This window comes from Amborella trichopoda, chromosome 8, assembly GCF_054954075.1.
Source record: "Amborella trichopoda isolate Santa Cruz 75 chromosome 8, AtrichopodaSantaCruz75HAP2 v2.0, whole genome shotgun sequence".
Taxonomy (NCBI): Eukaryota; Viridiplantae; Streptophyta; class Magnoliopsida; order Amborellales; family Amborellaceae; genus Amborella; species Amborella trichopoda.
The window spans coordinates 28,306,994-28,326,846 of record NC_142343.1 but is presented as its reverse complement, the minus strand read 5'-3'; the positions used below and the strand labels follow the sequence as shown (position 1 = coordinate 28,326,846).

The 19,853-nt window shown below is 35.8% G+C and overlaps 2 protein-coding genes across 2 annotated transcripts in view; both read right to left on the bottom strand.

Moving 5' to 3' along the window:
- Nucleotides 1-257: 257 nt before the first annotated feature.
- LOC18433075 (Tetratricopeptide repeat (TPR)-like superfamily protein) lies at nt 258-3,684 on the bottom strand. Its single transcript, XM_006843172.4, has 2 exons — nt 1,657-3,684; nt 258-1,559 (listed from the first exon to the last, which is right to left on the bottom strand). Exon 1 carries the CDS (start codon nt 3,584-3,586, stop codon nt 1,868-1,870), a length of 1,719 nt encoding a protein of 572 aa, XP_006843235.2. The 5' UTR covers nt 3,587-3,684; the 3' UTR covers nt 258-1,559; nt 1,657-1,867.
- Nucleotides 3,685-11,190: 7,506 nt separating this feature from the next.
- Nucleotides 11,191-19,853, bottom strand: part of LOC18433076 (putative sugar phosphate/phosphate translocator At3g11320) — a 36,839-nt gene continuing 28,176 nt past the window's right edge. The window contains exon 4 of the mRNA XM_006843173.4: nt 11,191-11,734. Coding sequence (XP_006843236.1) covers nt 11,588-11,734 — 147 coding nt within the window. The 3' untranslated portion in view covers nt 11,191-11,587. The remainder of the gene's footprint in view (nt 11,735-19,853) is intronic.

Genomic DNA, 19,853 nt, shown 5'->3' with positions numbered 1-19,853 from the left:
CTATACATTTACCAAAACAATATAAATTATCTACGCAGTAAATTCAATATTGTAAGACATTTTCAGCTTTCCATACATTTACCAATACCGCACGACTATCTAACAAACAATCTCCTAGGATTCCTCTAGAAAAGCAAATAAAGGTTGAACACATAAGAAGTGTTGGAAATCAGAACTTCTCACAGGGCTTAAGTTTCAGAGATTATGCCTGGGATTCCTGCTCTGTGTTTTGGGTCATATATATGAAAAGTACAAAATAGTAATCAAATAATCATATTTTATTGATAATTCACAATTTATAGCAAATATTCAACTCAAGAGTTGCAGGTAAGTTCTTCTTCACAGAAACAATGAGTCAGGGTTCAGCCATCTTAACACTATATGAAGAACACACTTCTCCTTAGAATCGGCAAGGATGTCGAACGATACATCAAGGTAAACCTGTTCCCATGCAATTAAACTCTCTATTAGTACAACTTTGTCAATCATCCCCATTCCCTTTTGGGGGAACATTAAAACACTTGACATAGGTGTCTTCCGAAATCAACACCTTTTTTTTTTGAAGTAGACTGATTGCAAAATCAATATCTTTCTTTGACATCTCTATCCCTTGTGCATAATGTCTTCATAAATCTCATAAGGTAAGCTTGAACATATAATCTACAAGAGAAATATTACCAATAATAACAAAACATATGGAGATGTCAACATGCCATCTCACAGCCAAGACACCATCCTCTTGTCAACAATCATCTGATTAAATGTACATTCCTTGTTGCTACAATAACCTCTTTTTGCCATTCACTACTCAGATGGTATGGACAAACGAAATGAAAATTCGCTCAGACAGGAGTCGCACTTCCTCACTTCCTCAAACACCATAGCCATTTACCATAGAGAATGCACCTCAAATATTATATCACATTCGATAAACTTCTATCCACAATAATATGGAAAATTTAGAGATACAACTAATCTTCAAATCGAACATAAGCGATTTGATCTTACCAGAGTTGAGCCAAAACAACCCAAAGGCCACAGGAAAATTTGAGCACATACACCTTGCATTCCAAAGAATCCCATAGATACCGGCTGGTGCCACAGGTTGCCTCAAGAACATCTGTCATAATAACCTTCAAGCAGCTATTTGTGTGGTGGCCTTCACTACTTCTCACGCGCTAATCTCTTAACAAGTAAGATATTAATATCCCAAAAAACCTTGTCAAAAAAGAAGCCAAGTAATGTCTGGTGAGATGATCATGCCTTGGACACACATTGCAATCCAGTGTAAGCATCTTTCTCCTATTATATCTTTCTCTTGGATCAGATGTATGAGCTTCTCTTAACATTTGACCATTCTGTTGCCTCCAAATGCTCCATAACATGGGATGGGAACACATCTTCCATAGCGATCAACCCTTTGGAGTAGCAGCAAATTGAACCACAGGGCAACCATTAAGTTTGCTACCCTGCCATTACCCAATGAATGTTAACAACAGTGCAAAGAAACACTTTCATCTCTTCTTGTGATCAACCATGTGTGCTCTTGAATGAGTGATCTGCAGAAGAATGAAGATATCAGCAAAGCAACCACCAACAATTTGCAGTCTTCACTGACTGAAGTAGTATTCATCAACATTAAAAACTTAAAAGCACCTAATTTCAATGGTTTTCTAGATCTGCCCAGATCAGCATTGCTTTTTTCTTCTTCATACTCATTAAAACAGTCATCCTCACACCAAACTTCAATTGCAAAGGCCACGCCAACTTGGGTAGAACAACCATAAAGAGTCACGCTCTTAAATTTTCATGATGAACAATTCATCCAATACTCGAATCTCTTCTTCAAGATGTATCCAGTTTGATTTCATCTATTACTTCCAGATGACATTTTCATGAGCATAGACTCATCAAAACCCTCTCTATTCAGGCGCCTTGCCTCCATATCCCTCAGTAACCTCTCAACCATTTTGCTGTTACCGCACCTACAAAGCCCCTCAAAAAGCTCAACAAACAAAGTGGAATCAGGAGCTTGTCCTCTATCCAACATTTCTCTCAAAATCTGAGCACCACCCTCAAAATCCTCATTCTTGCAAAAGGAAGATATCAGAGTAATAAAAGTATCAGAATTCGGATGGTACCCTCTTCTTATCATGGTCTTATACAGCTGAAAAGCACGCTCTGTGTTCTGCCTCTTACACTGCCCAGTTATCAGAGCAGCAAAAGTTGATGCATTAGGAACCAGTCCCTCCTTGTCCCCAATTTCCTTGACAATATAAGATGCCTTTCTCGTCTTTCCATCTTTGCAGAGCCCAAGAATTAATGAATTATATGTCAATATATCGACTGGAACTCCATTCTTGACCATTTCCATATGAAGCTGACAACCCATCTCACTATCCCCAAATTCACTACACCCATTTATCAAACTATTGTATGTAACAGTGTTTGGAGCCACATTTGCCGCTTTCATCTCGCAAAAGAGTTTGTTAGCTTCATGTAGCTTGCCTTTCTTGCACAACCCATGAATGAGAGTGTTATAGGTGACAACATTGGGGTACAAACCATTATTGGGCATAGAGCTCTTGAGCTTCATGGCAGCATTCAAGAGCCCCATTTTGCAGTGGCCATCAATTAGAGTATTAAAGGACACCACATTTGGCCTGCAACCCACTTTCTCAATCTCCCTGAAAACTTCCACAGCTTTCTCAATTCTCGAAGAATTACAATAAGCACAAATAACCATATTGAGGGTATAAATATTAGGAGAAATCCTACACTTCAGCATCTCTCTATAGAGTGACAACACAATATCTGATCTGTTTAACCCAAGCAAAGTGCTCATATAGGCGTTACAAGACTCAACCTTTGGAAGAAACCCATAATCCCTCATCCTACAAAACGTATCAGTAGCGTCCCTAAACTTGCTCATATGAGCATAAGTCTTGAAGAGAGCATCAAATACTCTATGAGAAGAGTTGCAGAGACGATAAGTGCTTACCAATGAATCGAAGAGATCAGAAGATGAATCTAAACATTTGGGGATGATGCTCTTCTTCAAAAGGGCCTCTGCTGATCTGAATTTCCTTGACTTGGTGAGAATATGAAGAATTATGGAGTGGGTTTCTAAGGTTTGGGAATTTGGGTTAGTTTGCTGGGCCCACGTGAAGAACTCCAGAGAGAGAACATGATCTTTCTGGGTTTTAACCAGTATGTGGTTTACCCTAAAGGGGGTCAATCCATGAGCTAAAGAATTGAGCTTCGGCCATTCTAAATGGATGAGATGACTGTGAACAAAGTTAATGAAGTCCAAGTCTTGGCCTTTGGGTTCGGGCATGGTGCGGTGGGGCAATGGAAAAGGACGGTGATTCCATCTCTTTCTCCCTCTTACTGAACATAATGTATAAGAACCATCGCAACTGCTTGGAATGTGGAGAGGGCTATGATTTAAGGGAAGAGAGGTGCGATAAGACTGAGTTGAAAAGGTTGAGGAGAAGACATTGAAGAAGCTTTTAGACATGCTAGGGTTGAGAATGTTGCAGTTGTGAATCAGGAGAAATTCAAGTGGTTTTACATGATGCATCATGGAGACAGAGAGTGAAGGGTTCGCTCTAGCAGATACAGGTAAGGGCTCGTTGCATCAGATACAGAGGGAGATGGGGTAATGTGTATGGTAAATATTATAGCATGTATATGAGATGGACGGTAAAGATCTCTCGAGATTCGGAATGGGTGTGTTTATCTCAACCTTAGGATCTTGAGAACCAAAGGTAGATTCCCCACTTTATGGATGGGATGCCACGCTTGTATACAAGGCCTACTTGCATGAAACCCTTTTACATGGGGCGCGGTCCTTTGGTCGTTTAGGTCCCAATGATCCCTAGCTCTTACTTATAAAATCTCAAATGAAATATGCTGCAGAGTGAGAAATTTTTTGAGTGTTAAGAGCGCAATTTTACATCTTCACTATTAGAGATGATTGTGAGCTTATTCTATTAAAAATAAACTTTTTTTTTTCTCATAGCATGTGGATGCCTCAAAGGTGCACAAGCACTCTACAATTACTCCGTTTGATCCTAACTTCGTATGAGGGCTACGAAAGAATTTTGTTTTTTTTTAAGGTTTCAAAAAAACAATAGTTGGCCCCTAGGCGGCCTACCTGGTGCCCAGCATCTTGGCTGGCACCCAAAACCTTCGACACCCTGTGGTGCAAAATTTTAGTATTTTTTTATATATTTGCTTTTCAAATGCTCATATATGCATATATTTGTGTCAAATTTTGTAATTTATTCTATTTAAAAATATCGCAAGTTCGCAACCTACATTTTTATATACCAACATATCACATACCTCAAGTTGAGAATAAACTTATTCCAAATTTCAATCTATACAAAACATTTAAAAGTCTAATAGGACTTTGTAAGGTCTTCAACTCTCATCTTCTCGGTATTCTATATCCATAAAATAAACAATAATAACATCCAAATCTCCAACTCTCTTCAACTGGCTTCCAAAATATGAAAAAACCAGTAAACCACACAGCAAAATAGTCCAAAAAGAAAAAAAAAATAACAAAATAAAAATAGTCCAAATGTCTAAAGCACAAACCAAGATGGTGCAATAACGTTACTACAAAAGAAGAGAGAAGACATCAATAAGAATCAGAATCAACATCTTCATTACTTTGATCTGCATCAGAATTGAGGCTGTCAACGTCAGAATCATCACCCTCTTCAACATATTCCTCTTCTTCTAGAGATTTTTCTAAATCTGCCTCATCTTCCTATATCGCCCTCCGTGAAGTACCAGCAGGAGAAGTTGATCGAGTGGCCCTCTTAGGATCAGAAGCTTGTCCCGAAGCCTCCTCGACCATTTCCCATGTCAAACCCTCTCCAGGGAATACCTCCTCAGTTCTAGGGTGACTAACTAGCCAATCTAAAGCATTCTTCATGTCTTTCAAAGAGATATGATCCTTCTTTGGCTAGTTTTTCTTCTCCTTGAGCCTTTGATTCTCACTAACAAAAACCAAGTCATTGAGCTTCTTTTGCTCAAGGAAAAATGCATCTATATAAGGAAAAATGCATAAGTAACTACTATGAGTCTATGATCTTCTTACCTTATATGAATCTATATTACAAAATGAACATATAAACAAGAAAAGCATATAAAATTATAAAATTATAAAATACCATCTCAAACGAACTCTAATTGCGCTTATAACCAGAAGAGGTTGTTGTCAAATTCAAGATCCGTATAGCCATCTTTTGGAGGTTTGGAGCGTTAATCCTATGTTGTCTCCACCATTGGGCTGCAATATGTGGGCAACCTTTATAATTAATTTAGGTATTTAACATTATCAGAACTTGAAAGTTGAAACTTGAAAGAAAATTATAATTTATAAAACAAAAGTCAAAAGAATACTACCTGGATCATCTTTGTTTCTCTGTCTTAATGTCATATCTTTCCCAAATGACATCAAAGAACAATTGTACGAAATTAGCTCTTCACTTGATATCCTATCTTGGATATGTGGATCGGGACCTAATTTCTCAAGGCACTTATTAAAACCTTCCATCATTAATCATTTTGACTCAATATCTACATCTGCATAAAAGAATTTAGGGTTCAAGTAGTACCCCGCTGCATGCAATGATCTATGGAACTGCCTATCCCATTTGTCATATATAATCTCCCAAATTGAGACATACTTGGCTACATCATTGCCCAAATTATCTGCAATCTCATTCGTAGCCCTTTCCATTGCATCATATATAAAGCCCATGGAGGGCTTATCAGCATCAACCAAGCATACCAAGGGAATAAATACTAATATCTCATGTTTTACCTCACGTTAAAAATATTTTGAAAAAACAATATCCCGTGTTTTTTTTCCCTTAGCATCTCTAGACCACTTACACCTACTCCACTCCTTTGAAGCAAACATCGACCTTAATGTGATCTTCCTCTTATATAGGCTCTGTAAACTAATGTAGGCAGTGGCAAATCTAGTGACACCAGGCCTCACTAGCTCTCTTTATTTTGTAAACTTGCGCATCATGTTAAGGGTAAGTATGTGATTGTACATGAAGATTATAACCTCATTGACCTTAAAAATAATTCATTTAATAGTAAGCAATTCACTAGTGGCCTCAAGCATAAGATCTACGCAATATACAACGCAAGGAATCTAAATAATGTGAGGCCTCATCTGTTGAAGCAAATGACCTGCAGCTAGATTGGGAGCAGTATTATCTTTGACCACTTAAGTTACAAGTTCCTCCCCAAACTCCTCAATGCCCTTATCGATGAAAGAAAATATATAATGTGCATCATGAATAGCATTGAAAGCATCAATTGAGCACAAAATAATTGTACCCGTGGGACAATTTACTAACAAATTCATGTTACTCCTCCTCTTATCACTCTACATATCTATCATTAAATAAACTCCAAATTTAGCCCGTCCCTCATTTTGGCTCTTGAGATATTCATTAGTATACTCAGTTTCTTTCTTCAATAGGGGCTCTCAAATCTCATAAGGAGTTAGAGCTTTCAAACCTGGCCCAAATTGCCCAATTGCTTTCAACATTGTATGAAAGCTATTCTAATGAGCATTTTTAAAAGAAATGCCCACATGGTAAAACCATCTAGCAATATACTGAATCACCCTGGCACTATCTTCTTTCTTAAATCTATTTTCAATTGTCAATTGTTTTTTCGCCTTTCATCCCTTGCCTTTCTCAAGTATTGTCTCAGGGCTAGGTGTAAAAAAACTATCTATAAGCCCTCTCATATGAGGCTTCTTAAACCCAAAAGTCATCTTGTTCTTAGAGCTCTGAGTACCAAACATGGCAACCTCTTCTTCCCCTTCTTTATCCTCTTATTTAGTATTAATATTATCATAAAAAACATGAAATCCTGACTTTAATTCTGCTATATCCTTTTTTATATAATTTTTTTACTTTTTTCGCCTTCAATGTATTCCAAAATTTCTTTCTTTACAAAATCTGTGACTTTCTTACATATGGCAACATCATCTCTAATACCAGCAAGATGTTTTTTAAATCTATTTATGCCGGTATTAGAAACATATCCACATAAATTGTACATAATTTTATTCATGTCATTCTTATTAGGGTGAACACAATATTTCCATCCTGGATCTCCACCCCTACTAGACCCCACAGAAGACATCTCAAATTGGAAAAATAAAACTCAAATAAATATTACAGACTAACCTTTTCTGCCCAATCTCTGATCTTCGATGTTAGTTACCTCAATCGAGCTACAAATTAACTCAAAAGTCTTATAATGCCACCAATAGCACCCTAAAAACAATTTCAATGAGAAAAGAAAACTTTTTCAATCCACAAAAAGTAATTTTGATTCTCAGAAATTACTTCAGATTCTCACAAAAAAGTTAGAGATTGAGGGTTTCTTTTCTTTGTTTTTCACTTTGGGGGTTCAAAAATAAACCCCATAATATTTTTATGCAAACTTGGGGGTCAAAATGAGCCCCTTTGCCCTTTTGAGCGAATTTAAAAATCGAAAATGCCTTACAGCCCTAGGCGTTGGGCGCCCACCTAGGTACATTTGCCCATGTAGGGCCGCCTGGGTCGAAGCATGTGGTTTATTTGGTCAAGCAGCTTAGGCGGGCGCCGGGCAGACTGTTTTTTAAAACCCTGTGTTTTTTATTTTTCCTTTATTTATAAATTATATTTATTTGAAGTTTGAGGTGTAAAATAGTTTTTATAAAGAGAATCAAATTAAAAAAATAAAAAATAGTTTGATAAAAACTGTAACTAAAATACATTTTAACTACATCATGACCAGCCCCATGAGGGTCATGCTAGTCCCATGCCTGGGTAAAAGAAGGGGGTTGTGTTGAGTAGGGCAACCAACGTAAAAATTTGCCACATCTTGATGATTTACAATGATGCATCCTAGGCTCAATTCCTACAAAAGGTAGGGGCCCTCTCTCCACTGTTTCACCCCAAAAAAAAAAAAAAAAGTGAAAAGGGGCAAAGCTAAGAAGATCGTTAGATACAAACTTTGGTATATAGGAAGCAATAATAATCAAAATGATATAAGCATAATAGCAATTAAAGATTAAGGATGATGAAAAACACTCGTATGAAGTCAATGCATATGCAACTAGTCAATGGCATGAGAAGCTGATAAAATTCCCTCAAAATTTGCCGAGATGAGCCCCACGGACTTATGTTCAACCCTTGTTATAACTTCTATCAATAACACAAGAGAATGAGGCTTAGATTCAATCAAGATGGGAGGCATGCACCGTAAAAGCGTTTCAAGCGAAGGGGTTCTTAATACTCTAATCAAACTCAAAATGAGGGCCAAATGAACCACATGGGGGAATAAAGTCGGAGACTTTAATGATGTGAAAGAAGAATGAGCTTTCTAGGCATGGTGCAAGAAAACTATGGAGATAGGTACTCTTATTGAGATGCCATGACAAAATCTTGAAGATATATCTTGAATTAATATAGATCCAAAGAGGTCATTGTTATGACTTTGGAATTTAGAAGTTCTCAGCAGCATATATTCACAAGGATATGGAAGGGAACTACTGCAAATTCTCAAGGAAAGACTACACGTGCAATAATTTGAAACCTAATATTGGGAGCATGAATTAGATGGCATAAAATGGACTAAAGGAGTTATACCTCACTAATTTGGAGATTACATCAGGGTTTGATTTGCCAAGATGATGGGAGAAAATCACCAAGAGGGGAGCTTGAGCCTACAAAAGTATTGTATGGCTCTTCAATGCAATATTCATCCCTCTTAATGTACTATTCACTAAGCTTGACAGAAGAATTTTCTCAAAGGAAGAAGGTGGGGTGTGCCCCTTTTTGGATCTCCTATTCTCTCTCACAAAATTGCTCTAAGTATTGAAAAAGATTAGGGCGAGTAAAAATATATGGGGTTCTTGTATGGACTTAACCTAGATTGAATCTTAGTTATCAAATTAGTTATCCAAGGATTGAGAGAGGCAATCCTAGCCTGGGTTCATCACCATCTATGGTTATCATAGAATGGGTAAGATTTAATCATTATTATTACCATTTCATGGATGTAGTGGTCATCTCTCTAGCACATGTGTATAGCTCTCATTAAGAGGATCAACGTGTTTAGAGTGACGTCCCATTTGTGATTGTCCTATGCCCATGCTGTGAGTTAACTGAGTTCTCAGGGATTTAGGTTCATGTTCTTTCAAAGCCAAGTCTACTCACACAAGATTTAATCTCCCTTGTTTTCTCTGACATATCATATTCTCTGATCTTATCTCTTATGCCCTAGCTAACACACACATGAGACATTCTCATACTGACTCTAACTAGCAGAGACCCTCAAACCTCTGGGTTGTGAATAAGGCCATCTGATCTTGCCTCATGACTCCAAGTATTTTGACTTTTCGGATCTCAGTTCACTAAAATTTGGTAAGTGCAGCGTTCCAATTCACTCCTACTGTGACCCAGAACTATCTTGGAATGGCGGAGTCAAAGCATTAAAAAGCCAAAACTCTGACAGTTCCGGTATCGAAAAACCTTGAAATCTATCATCTCAACCTTGACCATTATGGGTGTAAAAAATAATTAGGATTTCAAATCATAAATACTTTATATTGTAACGCATTATTTGGATCAACCTTGGCCATTATGGTTGGGAAAAAAATTAGGATTTCGAGCCATAAAAATACTATATAACACATCATATGGACCCTTCATTTTCAAGTATTCACGGATGCGTAAGATCTCTTCCATTTTTTGAGCTACAATTTCATAATCAGTGTTGGAATTTGATTGTAAAGCTATCGTAGAGATTTCTCATGCCCAAAGTGTTTTCTGGACAAGGTTTTGAGGTCATGCCCAAAGTGTTTTCCGGACAAGGTTTCGAGGTAAGCATGTACTCTCTTTTTTCATAACGCCTAGGCCTAATAAAAACTGTCCAAAAATACCATTCAACACTCACGCTTTTGCCATCTTCATCCACACATACCCGAAAAGAAATTGTAGCTAGCCTGATTCTTTATTCTCCCTCAATGTTTAGGTGGAAATAAAAAAGAGAACTCGAGAGTATGAACATCCATAGAGAACAGCTAAGGTCATACTTATGTAAAAGGATACGGGAATGTATTCCATGATACAAATTGAGTTACAATATTTCAAAATGTCTTCGAGGGACCATCACTTGCTGTGATGGTAAAAAGTTCGGGTAGGTAGCGCAAGAGCCGAATCCTGAAAGCAGTCATTTTGTGCATAAAAAGCTTAAGGTTAGAATCATTTCCGACCCACCCTTCTCGAGTCCCTACATACATCAGGTTGCGGCCCTTTTTATTTCAGAATGTCATCGACCATTCAATAATGTCAACAATAAAACCCAGCCCGCCATCTATCATTGAAATCGGACGGTTAGGGATGTGGTAGCCTACTTTTTGACACAACATTGATGATGCGTATCTAATGATGGATAGCAGATGTAAACCACAATTCACCTAGGTGCGGTTAATCACCAGTCATCATTGCACATTAGAAACGGGCAATGGCAGTCCCCCTGGCATGGCATATACTCACCACTCTTTTAAGGCTGGTTTTCAATGCATCACTGGTCTATTTAAGTGCATCCATCCTAGAAACGGATTTTGAATCCAAACTTCCTCGGTTATGAATCTGCAAAGAAAATTGCTTATTTTGAATTTGAACTTATATTTTGCAGCTGTTAATTTTTAATTCTTCTAAATAACAAATCTGCATTATTTTTTAGGTAATCTAAGTCAGAAATGCAAAATGCATTTGCATTTGCAATGACTTGGAACGTGTTTCAGATCCTAAAAATAAGAAAAGTCAGGTAATAATATCATACAAGAGGGTCAAATATTCCAATTGTATTCTTTTTTTTTTTTGGTAAATCAGCATTGCATCCCCTACCCGTTTTGGAAAGAGCCAATTTTTTTTTTTACGTGTTAGTGAGAATGGAGGTTGTGACCTTTAACTGAAGGGCATGTCGCACTTCCACCACGACCATAGCTCCATTCTCATATTTTGAATTGCAAGAAAAGGCAATTGAGGAAGATGTCAGGTACGTTCCTACGATGATGTAGGCAGAAAACAATCCAATCATTCCACGCACAACCATATATTCTTGTATCAGAAGTATATTCAGATATGGGAATAGAACATGAGGACCATCTTCCATTAATAAATCAAAAGAGAACATTTATCGTAATAACACACAAGCCAATTGAGAAGGCCAATTCTTCAAAGAATTGAAGGCATCCATTCCTCCATGACAGCCTGGTTAGAACCAAGAATGCCCAAGAACCACCAAGAGATAAAAGAACATCCCTCTTATTTAATTTTTTTTTTCTTTTTTTGGATATTGATCCGTTAACTTGGTCTCTCTGTTGATACAGATTGGGAACCCCCTAAGGTTCCCAAGAAAAAAGAATAGAGCACATACGCATCGTAACCAATACGAGCCTCCAAAACTTGAACTTGGACGAGAGAAGTGAAGAGCCATGTGCCCCGCTATTCTATTCTTCTAGAAAGATAGGCTGCTCCCTTCATTTGCTTCGCTTCTTAACTTCACTGTAAAGAATGACCCCAAACACTGTGATTGAGTAGCCGAGCATTCCCACCACAGAGACAGGATTCCTGAAGAGTAAAATGGAAACCACTACAGCCACTGCACCTTTGGCATTCCCGAGAACCTGAAATATTTATTAACTAATCACTATTAGTTACCCACACTAGTTAAGACAGGAATTATCTTACTCTTCACTTTTTATGCTTGATAACAGACAAACAGAATTCATGCAACAAGATTTTAAACATATTGTTGGATCAGCAATCGCAGAAGGTTTAGACCTTTTGATGATACATACCGTACTACTAAATAACATGGCCCCTAAAAACTAACAATCCAATAACAATATAAGTCTGCATGTGCCATGACAAATGAGAGCTACCTCAAAGTCTTCGGTCCTACTAATTATGAAATAGCAAGATGCGTTCTACCAAAAGAATGAGACAAAAAATGAAAAAATTAAATATATTAGGTGTTGATTTAAGGTTTCTAATTAAATGTGAAACTAATGGGAGAAGCATATCAGAGGATACAGACTGGATAAAGAGATATTTGAAAATCTAACGTGCTTTGCCACAACCCCAGAAAAGCAGAAAGGGAAACACACTCCCTCCCAACATGTGAGATACCGAGGAAAACAATCTATGGTGCATGCACTACCCATTCCTCAGTAATGTACCTCACGTACATACCATGCTTCTTGCAACGTACATACCAAGTTAATAGTTGTCTATGGCTTGTAACCTCACACTACCCATTCCTCAGTAATGTACCTCACGTAAATACCATGCTTCTTGCAATGTACATACCAAGACATACCAAGTTAATAGTTGTCTGTGGCTTGTAACCTCACACTACCCATTCCTCAGTAATGTACCTCACGTACAACCCATGCTTCTTGAAACGTACATACCAAGACATACCAAGTTAATAGTTGTCAATGAATGTAACCTCTAGTAGTTTCCTTTTATCTTTCTCCGTCTTATTTTTTTAAATTTTTTTTTTTTTTTTTGGAGAAAGGTTAACTTTTACAAAAAGGTCGATATCGTGTTTCTGTCAAGGGCTTATTACATTGAAGGGTGGACCCACAAGCCGGGAGCTCAACACAACGAATACGAATTCATGTTGACGCAAAGTTTATTAAGACTATATAAAACAGGAAAGAATAATGTGCTCACTTATAATGTCAGTATAGCATATACTGTATTGAGAGACATCTTAATTGTCATTATGGGGGTGGTGTGACTCCCCAAAATCTAATGGTTTGAAACTATTCAACATGCAAATCAATGCTTATCTATTGAAAGAACAGAACAATTATGACTACGGAACAAAGTGAACTCATCATTAGGGAAAAACAGATGATCTTTTCTCTAAGGATTTCTGCCATGTTCATGTTGAGAAGGTTTTGGCATTATTACGGAATAGAAGGATCTTTCTTGGAATGTGGACAGATGAGACAAAGCTGCAGCAGCACAGAAAGGGTGTGCATAGATCAAAATACACCTTAATGGTTGGCATGTCAATAACAGGGAATTAAAAAGAGAGAGTTAATAGGAGAAAACAGATGTCGGTCTCTTGATTCTCAGATACTGAGAGTACAGATAGTAAACCAGCTGATAAGTGCCCAGGAAGAAATAAGCATGGCTTAAGAGTTGGAACCATCCAAGACAATACTTACTAATTGTGAATGCAGGATTTAGAGAGAAAGGTTAAGTAGGAGTTGAAGCTGTTAAGAGTTCAATCTTAATATAAACATTGTCATATGCAAACAATAGTAGAAAGAAAGTGGAATGACTTTATCATCTCCAGCTAAGGAAAAAAATTGGACACCTGAGGCATGGATTAACAAGTAACGTTTGTGGACAGTTACTGCAAAACTAAACAGAAATAGAAAGTCAACTGGTTGCTTCTTCATCTTATCTAAATGTTGTGCAATGATGGCAAGCGTGTACTAAGTTTTTTCTAGTACTCTCGTCTTTCCTCATTTACCATTTTGTAGACAAAGGTAGGTTAAGGCTTTCTTGATTTCCAAGAAAAGAAAAATAAAAATAAAAAAGTCCTCAATAACTTTTTTCCACTATTCATTTAGACTTGGGGGACAGTCGGTGGTTGAGGGAGAGCTCAGAAAGCTACCTAGCCAAATTTTGTGCTTTTGTTTCGCGTGAAAGAGGGAGAGAGACATGGGGATTCGTAGTTGCAGGTGGATTTCTTTTTCTTTTTTGCCATCATTGAAGAGGATGTGAGACAGATGACAAGGCTTGAAGATGAAACCAGGTAAAAGGCAAGAGCAAAATGTGAATGAGAGAGGCGAAAGAGAGAGATAGTACTGATTGCCATCCCTAGCTAAAATTTTCAGAAAAAAAGGTATGTGCTTTAGATGCAATAATGGTGGTTCATGTCACTGCTCCAGGATGTAAATCACCTTATTAGGTAACTTGATATGATGCAATAGCAACAGCTAGGCCAGACGACCACAATTGTGTTTCATCTTTGAATTTTAATTTGTTTCTACAATTCCAAATCACTTGAAATTTTAAATGTGTACTTTTGAAAAATAAGCACAATTAATAAAATATTAAATAATTCATAAAAAAATAAATAGACCAAAATACCCCTAATTTGAATCTATAGAAAAATATTACAATTCAAATATAAAATACAACTGTGGCCGTTAGATAGATCCATATTCATTCTGAGCCGTTGGGTGTATACTATTGCATCAGCCCTTGGACATATACTAGTTACTCCATATATATATATATATATATATATATATATATATATATATATATATATATATATATAGGTGTGTGTGTGTGTGAGATCAGCTCAATAGCTGACAGCTACAATAAATGCCCAACATCACAAATTGAATCTGGGATAATCAAATGGGGTCACGATTGCATTTCGTATTTGAATTTGCATTTTTATAAAAATCAAAATAATTTGACAATTGGAACATCTACTCTTGAAAAATAGGCAAGTCTTTCAAAAAAAATTTTAAAATTTAATTCACAAAAAAAATAAAAATCATATTTTTATCAAGTGTACCATAATGAGAAGAGTGAACGCTTTAAATTTCATATGATTTGGTTTTGTAAAAATAAAATGAAACTCAAATACAAAATGCAATTGTGACGATCAGATCGGCGCAGATTGAATTTAGGCCATTAAGCTGACAGGATCTTTTACCCATATATGTGTGTGTGTGTGTGTGTGTGTGTGTATATATATATATATATATATATATATATATATATATATATATAGATATATATATATATGGAAAAAGCCCCTATCAACCCATAGGCTAATGGAACAGTGTAAGCCCCACGGCCCAAATTTAATCTGAGTTGTTCCAATGATCACAGTTGTATTTCGTAATTGAATTTGAATTTTTTTTCTACAGATCCAAATCACTTGAAATTTGGAGCGTCTATTCTTCAAAAATAGTGGAATCTAGTAAAAATATCAAAAACCTAATTCTCATAAAATAAATAGATCCAAATACCCCTTAAACGCTTCAGGGGTATTTTAGTCAATTTATTTTATGCAAATTATTTTTTTGATAGTTTTATTAAGTGCGTCTTGATGAGAAGAGTTGATAATCTAAATTTCATGCTATTTGAATTTATATAAAAAATATTAAAATTATATTACCAACATACAGTCCTGACAATCAAATCGGCCCAGATTCAATCTAGGCCATTGGGCTTATACTATTCCATCAGCTGGTGGGCAAACCCTAGCATTTTTCATATATAAATTTAAATATATATATATATATATATGAAAAATGTTGAGATTAGCCCACTAGCTCATATGAACATATGAGCCCAACGGCCCAGATTGAATCTGGGCCGATCTGACGATCATGACTTTATTTCGTATTTTAATTTTAATTCTTTTTTACAAATCTAAATAACATGAAATTTTAGGCGTGTATTCTTGACAAATAAGAGAATCTAATAAAAATATCAAAAAATAATTTGCAAGAAATAAATTCACCAAAATACCCCTGAAAAGTTTCGGGAGTATTTTAATCAATTTATTTTTTGCGAATTATTTTTTATATATTTTTATTAGGTGCACGTAGATGAGAAGAGTGGACACCTAAACTTTCAAGTTATTTGGATTTGTAGAAAAAAAATTAAAATTGAAACACGAAATGAGATCGTGACCGTATGTTCATTTGAGCTAGTGGGCTAATCTTAGCATTTTCCTATAGGAATAAAAATAAAAATTAATAAAGAAGACAGAGTAACATTCATACATAATAACATTGATTTATAAAATAGAAACAGAAGTACAAGATTTACAGACGCAAAACAAAGATAGGCACTTACATGAAAGCTCAAAGCAGAGGTGAGAGGCAGGAAACAGACTTGAAGTACTCACAGTAATCACTCAAACTTACAACAATAACTCAGAAAGCACTTACTTACAAAGTATTAAAACTCTAGCTATGATATTCAGAAGGAAATTCCTAGGCGCTTACTTCTGAGGCCTGGTCCTCCTTTTATAGAAGAGGGGAGGGCGGACTCCAAATGTTCTTAAGTCCGCACCGACAAGGTAAGATGCCTTTTCTTTCACGCCAAAGCAAAAGGTAGGGTAAAAGCAAAGATTGTTGTCGACTTTTTACTGTAGCAACAATGTTTTTCGGCAATAATGCTTCTTTTACTGTAGCAATAGTGATTGGTGTGTTGACAGTCTTCTTTTACTGTCATTTTTGGGACACATGTCCTGAATGGTGATGGAGTCGGACCGTCCCTGATATTTTGTCTAATTCAGTTGGGAAAATATTCCCATACAATCATCTTCGTTTGGAGGATCCAAATCTTTGGTTTCTGTATCATTTGAGGAAGTAGGTATTTTAACTTCTACTTCTTCTTCTAGGGCAAAGAGTAATTTTTTCCTGAGCTCGGCTTTTGACAGAGTGGGGTTTTGCTGTTGCATCAAAGAAATATAGTCAAAAAATCCCATATCTGATGTTGGTGAAGAATACAGAATTGCCTTCATATAGATTTTATCGGGATCTAGAGAATCATTCTTATAGTTGTCCCACCATTAAATTGAAATTTGTCTTTGTAGTTCTGGAATACAGTCCCACCGGTCTAAGTCATCTTCAGAAATTTGGCAGGACCATTTTAAAATCCAGGGAATCTGATATAAAGCCATGAAATATATGTCATAATCTTGTTTTAGACTAGCTTTATTATATTCAGAGAATTTTTTCTGTGATATTTGAAATTTTTCTAAAAGTATGACTTAATGATCCCCATAACAGGAACCAACTTTTAAACCAGTTTGGAAATTCTGTTGGCTCAGTTCTTTAAACCGCACATACCAGCTGTGTATAATTTTTGCATTCTGGTAACCAAAGACTTCGTCCCATGCCTTAATGTATTCAAAATAATGATAGGATTTGATTTTAAATCCTTTGGTAATTAGTGCCCTTAGTTCTAAGGGATTCAGGCCCCAGTCATTATGAGAGATAATTTTATATATTTAGAATTCTGAATATGCTATTTCCGAGTCATTGTTTCTATAGTGGTGTACTATTGACACCGACCCGATTTCCATTAAAACAGCTTCATACCATTCTCTACATCTTTCTCCCATATTAAGATGTAGATGATGGCGCAGATATATGGCGGCTAATTCAACAAGGTCTATTTCCCTGTGTTCATTTTCTATTATGATCAGTGGGATATAAACTGTATCAAGAAATGGAGTTCTATCAGGGTTTGGACTATTAGAGCCCAAAGGGGATAGTTGAGGAGATACTTGAATCTCTTGAGCTTGCTTTCATATTAAAGCATTTGAATTTGATGAGGACGCCAGGGATTTTCCTGGGCTAGAATTATTTTTAGCCAGGTGTTTTCCTAAGCTATTATACATAGTCAGGCCTTTCCCTGAGCTAGGATCTATATCCATCTCTTGGCTGTTGGCTTCTCCTTCCCTCCCTGCAAAAATTGTCAAGTCAAAAAGTCAGGAAGATGATCATTTGTCCCTTGAACATGTTCAATATCAAAATCAAAAGCGGAAAGAATACCTTGCCATCGAGCGAAAATTTGCTTGACGAGGAGATTTTTGACATCTTCTTCTAAAATGTCTTTGGCTGATTTGCAATCAATCCGTATGAGGAATTTTTTGTTAAGTAGGTCACTTTGAAATTTCGTGACACAATGTATAGCTAAGACCTCCTTTTTAACAATAGAATATTTCTGTTGTGCCGGATTCCAGGCTTTAGAGGTAAAACGTATAAGTTGTTCCTCATTTAGGACTTTTTGTTTACGGATACCTTCGAATCCTATTTCAGAACCATCAGTTTCAATAATTTTAAAAGCTGTAGGATTGGATAGAGCTAAACAAGGTAATTCTTTGGCCTTCTATTTTAATATTGCCATGGTATGCTCATTAGTCCAATCTGGAAGATTCTTTTTTAGTCTCTGGAATAAAGGTTTAGCATCTGAATCTTTATAATTTAGACATCCTAAAAATCTTTGTAATTTTTTTTTTATCTTTTATGATGTCAGGGAATCTAGAAGTAAATTCAATTTGCTCTATCGATAGAAATTATCCTTCCTTGAAAGATATTACGCTTAAGGAACCCAATTTTTATTTTAAAAGGTTTATTTTCCTAACAGAAACAACCAGTCCGGCACTTTTTATAGCTTTAAAAAATATATTTAAATGTTTCCAATATTGGTCAATATTATCAGAATATACGAGGACATCATCAATATAGACAATAATGAATTTAGTATATGGATTAAAAATGTCATTCATAATATTTTGAAATTCTGAAGGAGCAGTTTTTAACCTAAAAGGCATTATATTCCATTCAAAATGCTCGAAAAGGAATATTAAATGTTGTTTTATATTTATCTTTTTCCAAAATTTGAATTTTCCAATATCCTGATTTTAAATCAAACTTTGAAAAAATACAGGCATTGACTAATCTATCAAGGAGATCCCTTTTATTTGGAATAAGGTAGCGAATCCATCTCTATCAAGGAGATGCCTTTTATTTGGAATAGGGTAACGAATCCATCTCAAAACCTTATTCAAGGATTTATAATTTATAACAAGGCGTGGGGCTCCCCTTTCAATCTCTGAAGTTTTTTCTACAAAAAAAGCTGCACAGCTCCAGGGTAAAGAACTTTTCCTAATTAGTTTCTTGTCAAGAAGTTCTTGTATTTTAGTTTTACAAATTTCTAGGAGTCTACTATTCATTTGTATTGGTCAGGCTTTAGTTGGAATTTTCTGTTCGTTAAAGCCTGGTTCATAATTGAGTTCCACAATGTGTTGCTTTCTTTTCCAAAAAGCGTTAGGGATTTCTGCACAAACTTCTTTTTCAAGTGTTGTTTTGAATTTGTGGAGATGTTAATTTTTCATCAATAGTCTTATACTTAACCTCTTCTTTTAAATGAAAGCGAAATTTTTCTTTTGCAGAAATCTTATTTTTGATGCTATTTATTTCATGAATTCTTGGTTTATCAATGAAGTCAAATTTTACTTCATATCCTTCAATATCAGCTTTTATCTCAGTATTATCAATTCTAATGGGGTAAAGCATCTTTAAGAAGGGAGTTCCAAGTATCGCAGGCTGGCTTAATCCTTTAAACAATATAAAAGGAAATTTAATGCATGCACCATTATTGCAAACTGCTGCATCAGATAGTTTGTATTTCATTATCATTTTACTACCATCAGCAATGTTCAAAACCTGTGTTGTTTTGCTGAAATATTTGGTTGGAACTAGTCCTTCATTTATACAGTTTAGATCGGCACCTGAATCGATAAGAGCAGCAGTTTGAAAAGTGAACTCTTTTTGTACCACTATTTTTATGATGGTAACCATCTTTGGGTTATTACTTTATCAAGAACGTTGACATATTTATAATCTTGGATTTTCCATAACATATTACAGTTATTGGAAGTATGTGGATCGTCTATCACTTTTGGGAGAGTATCTTCCATTTCGGGTGGTAACAAATTTTGATTATAATCATGCATCAGATTATTAAATTCTTCTTTAGAACTTTCTTCCTCATTTCCACTTTCATTTTTAATGGCTACTACTTCAAGAATTTGTACCCTAGTTTTTAGAGTTATCAATTCATTCCGAACCTCATTTATTTCATTTTTTAGATCATGAATTGTAGGTTCTTTTTTATTTTGAGTTCTATTTTGAACTCTTTTCAGCATATCACTAAAGTTTGTAATCTTCATTA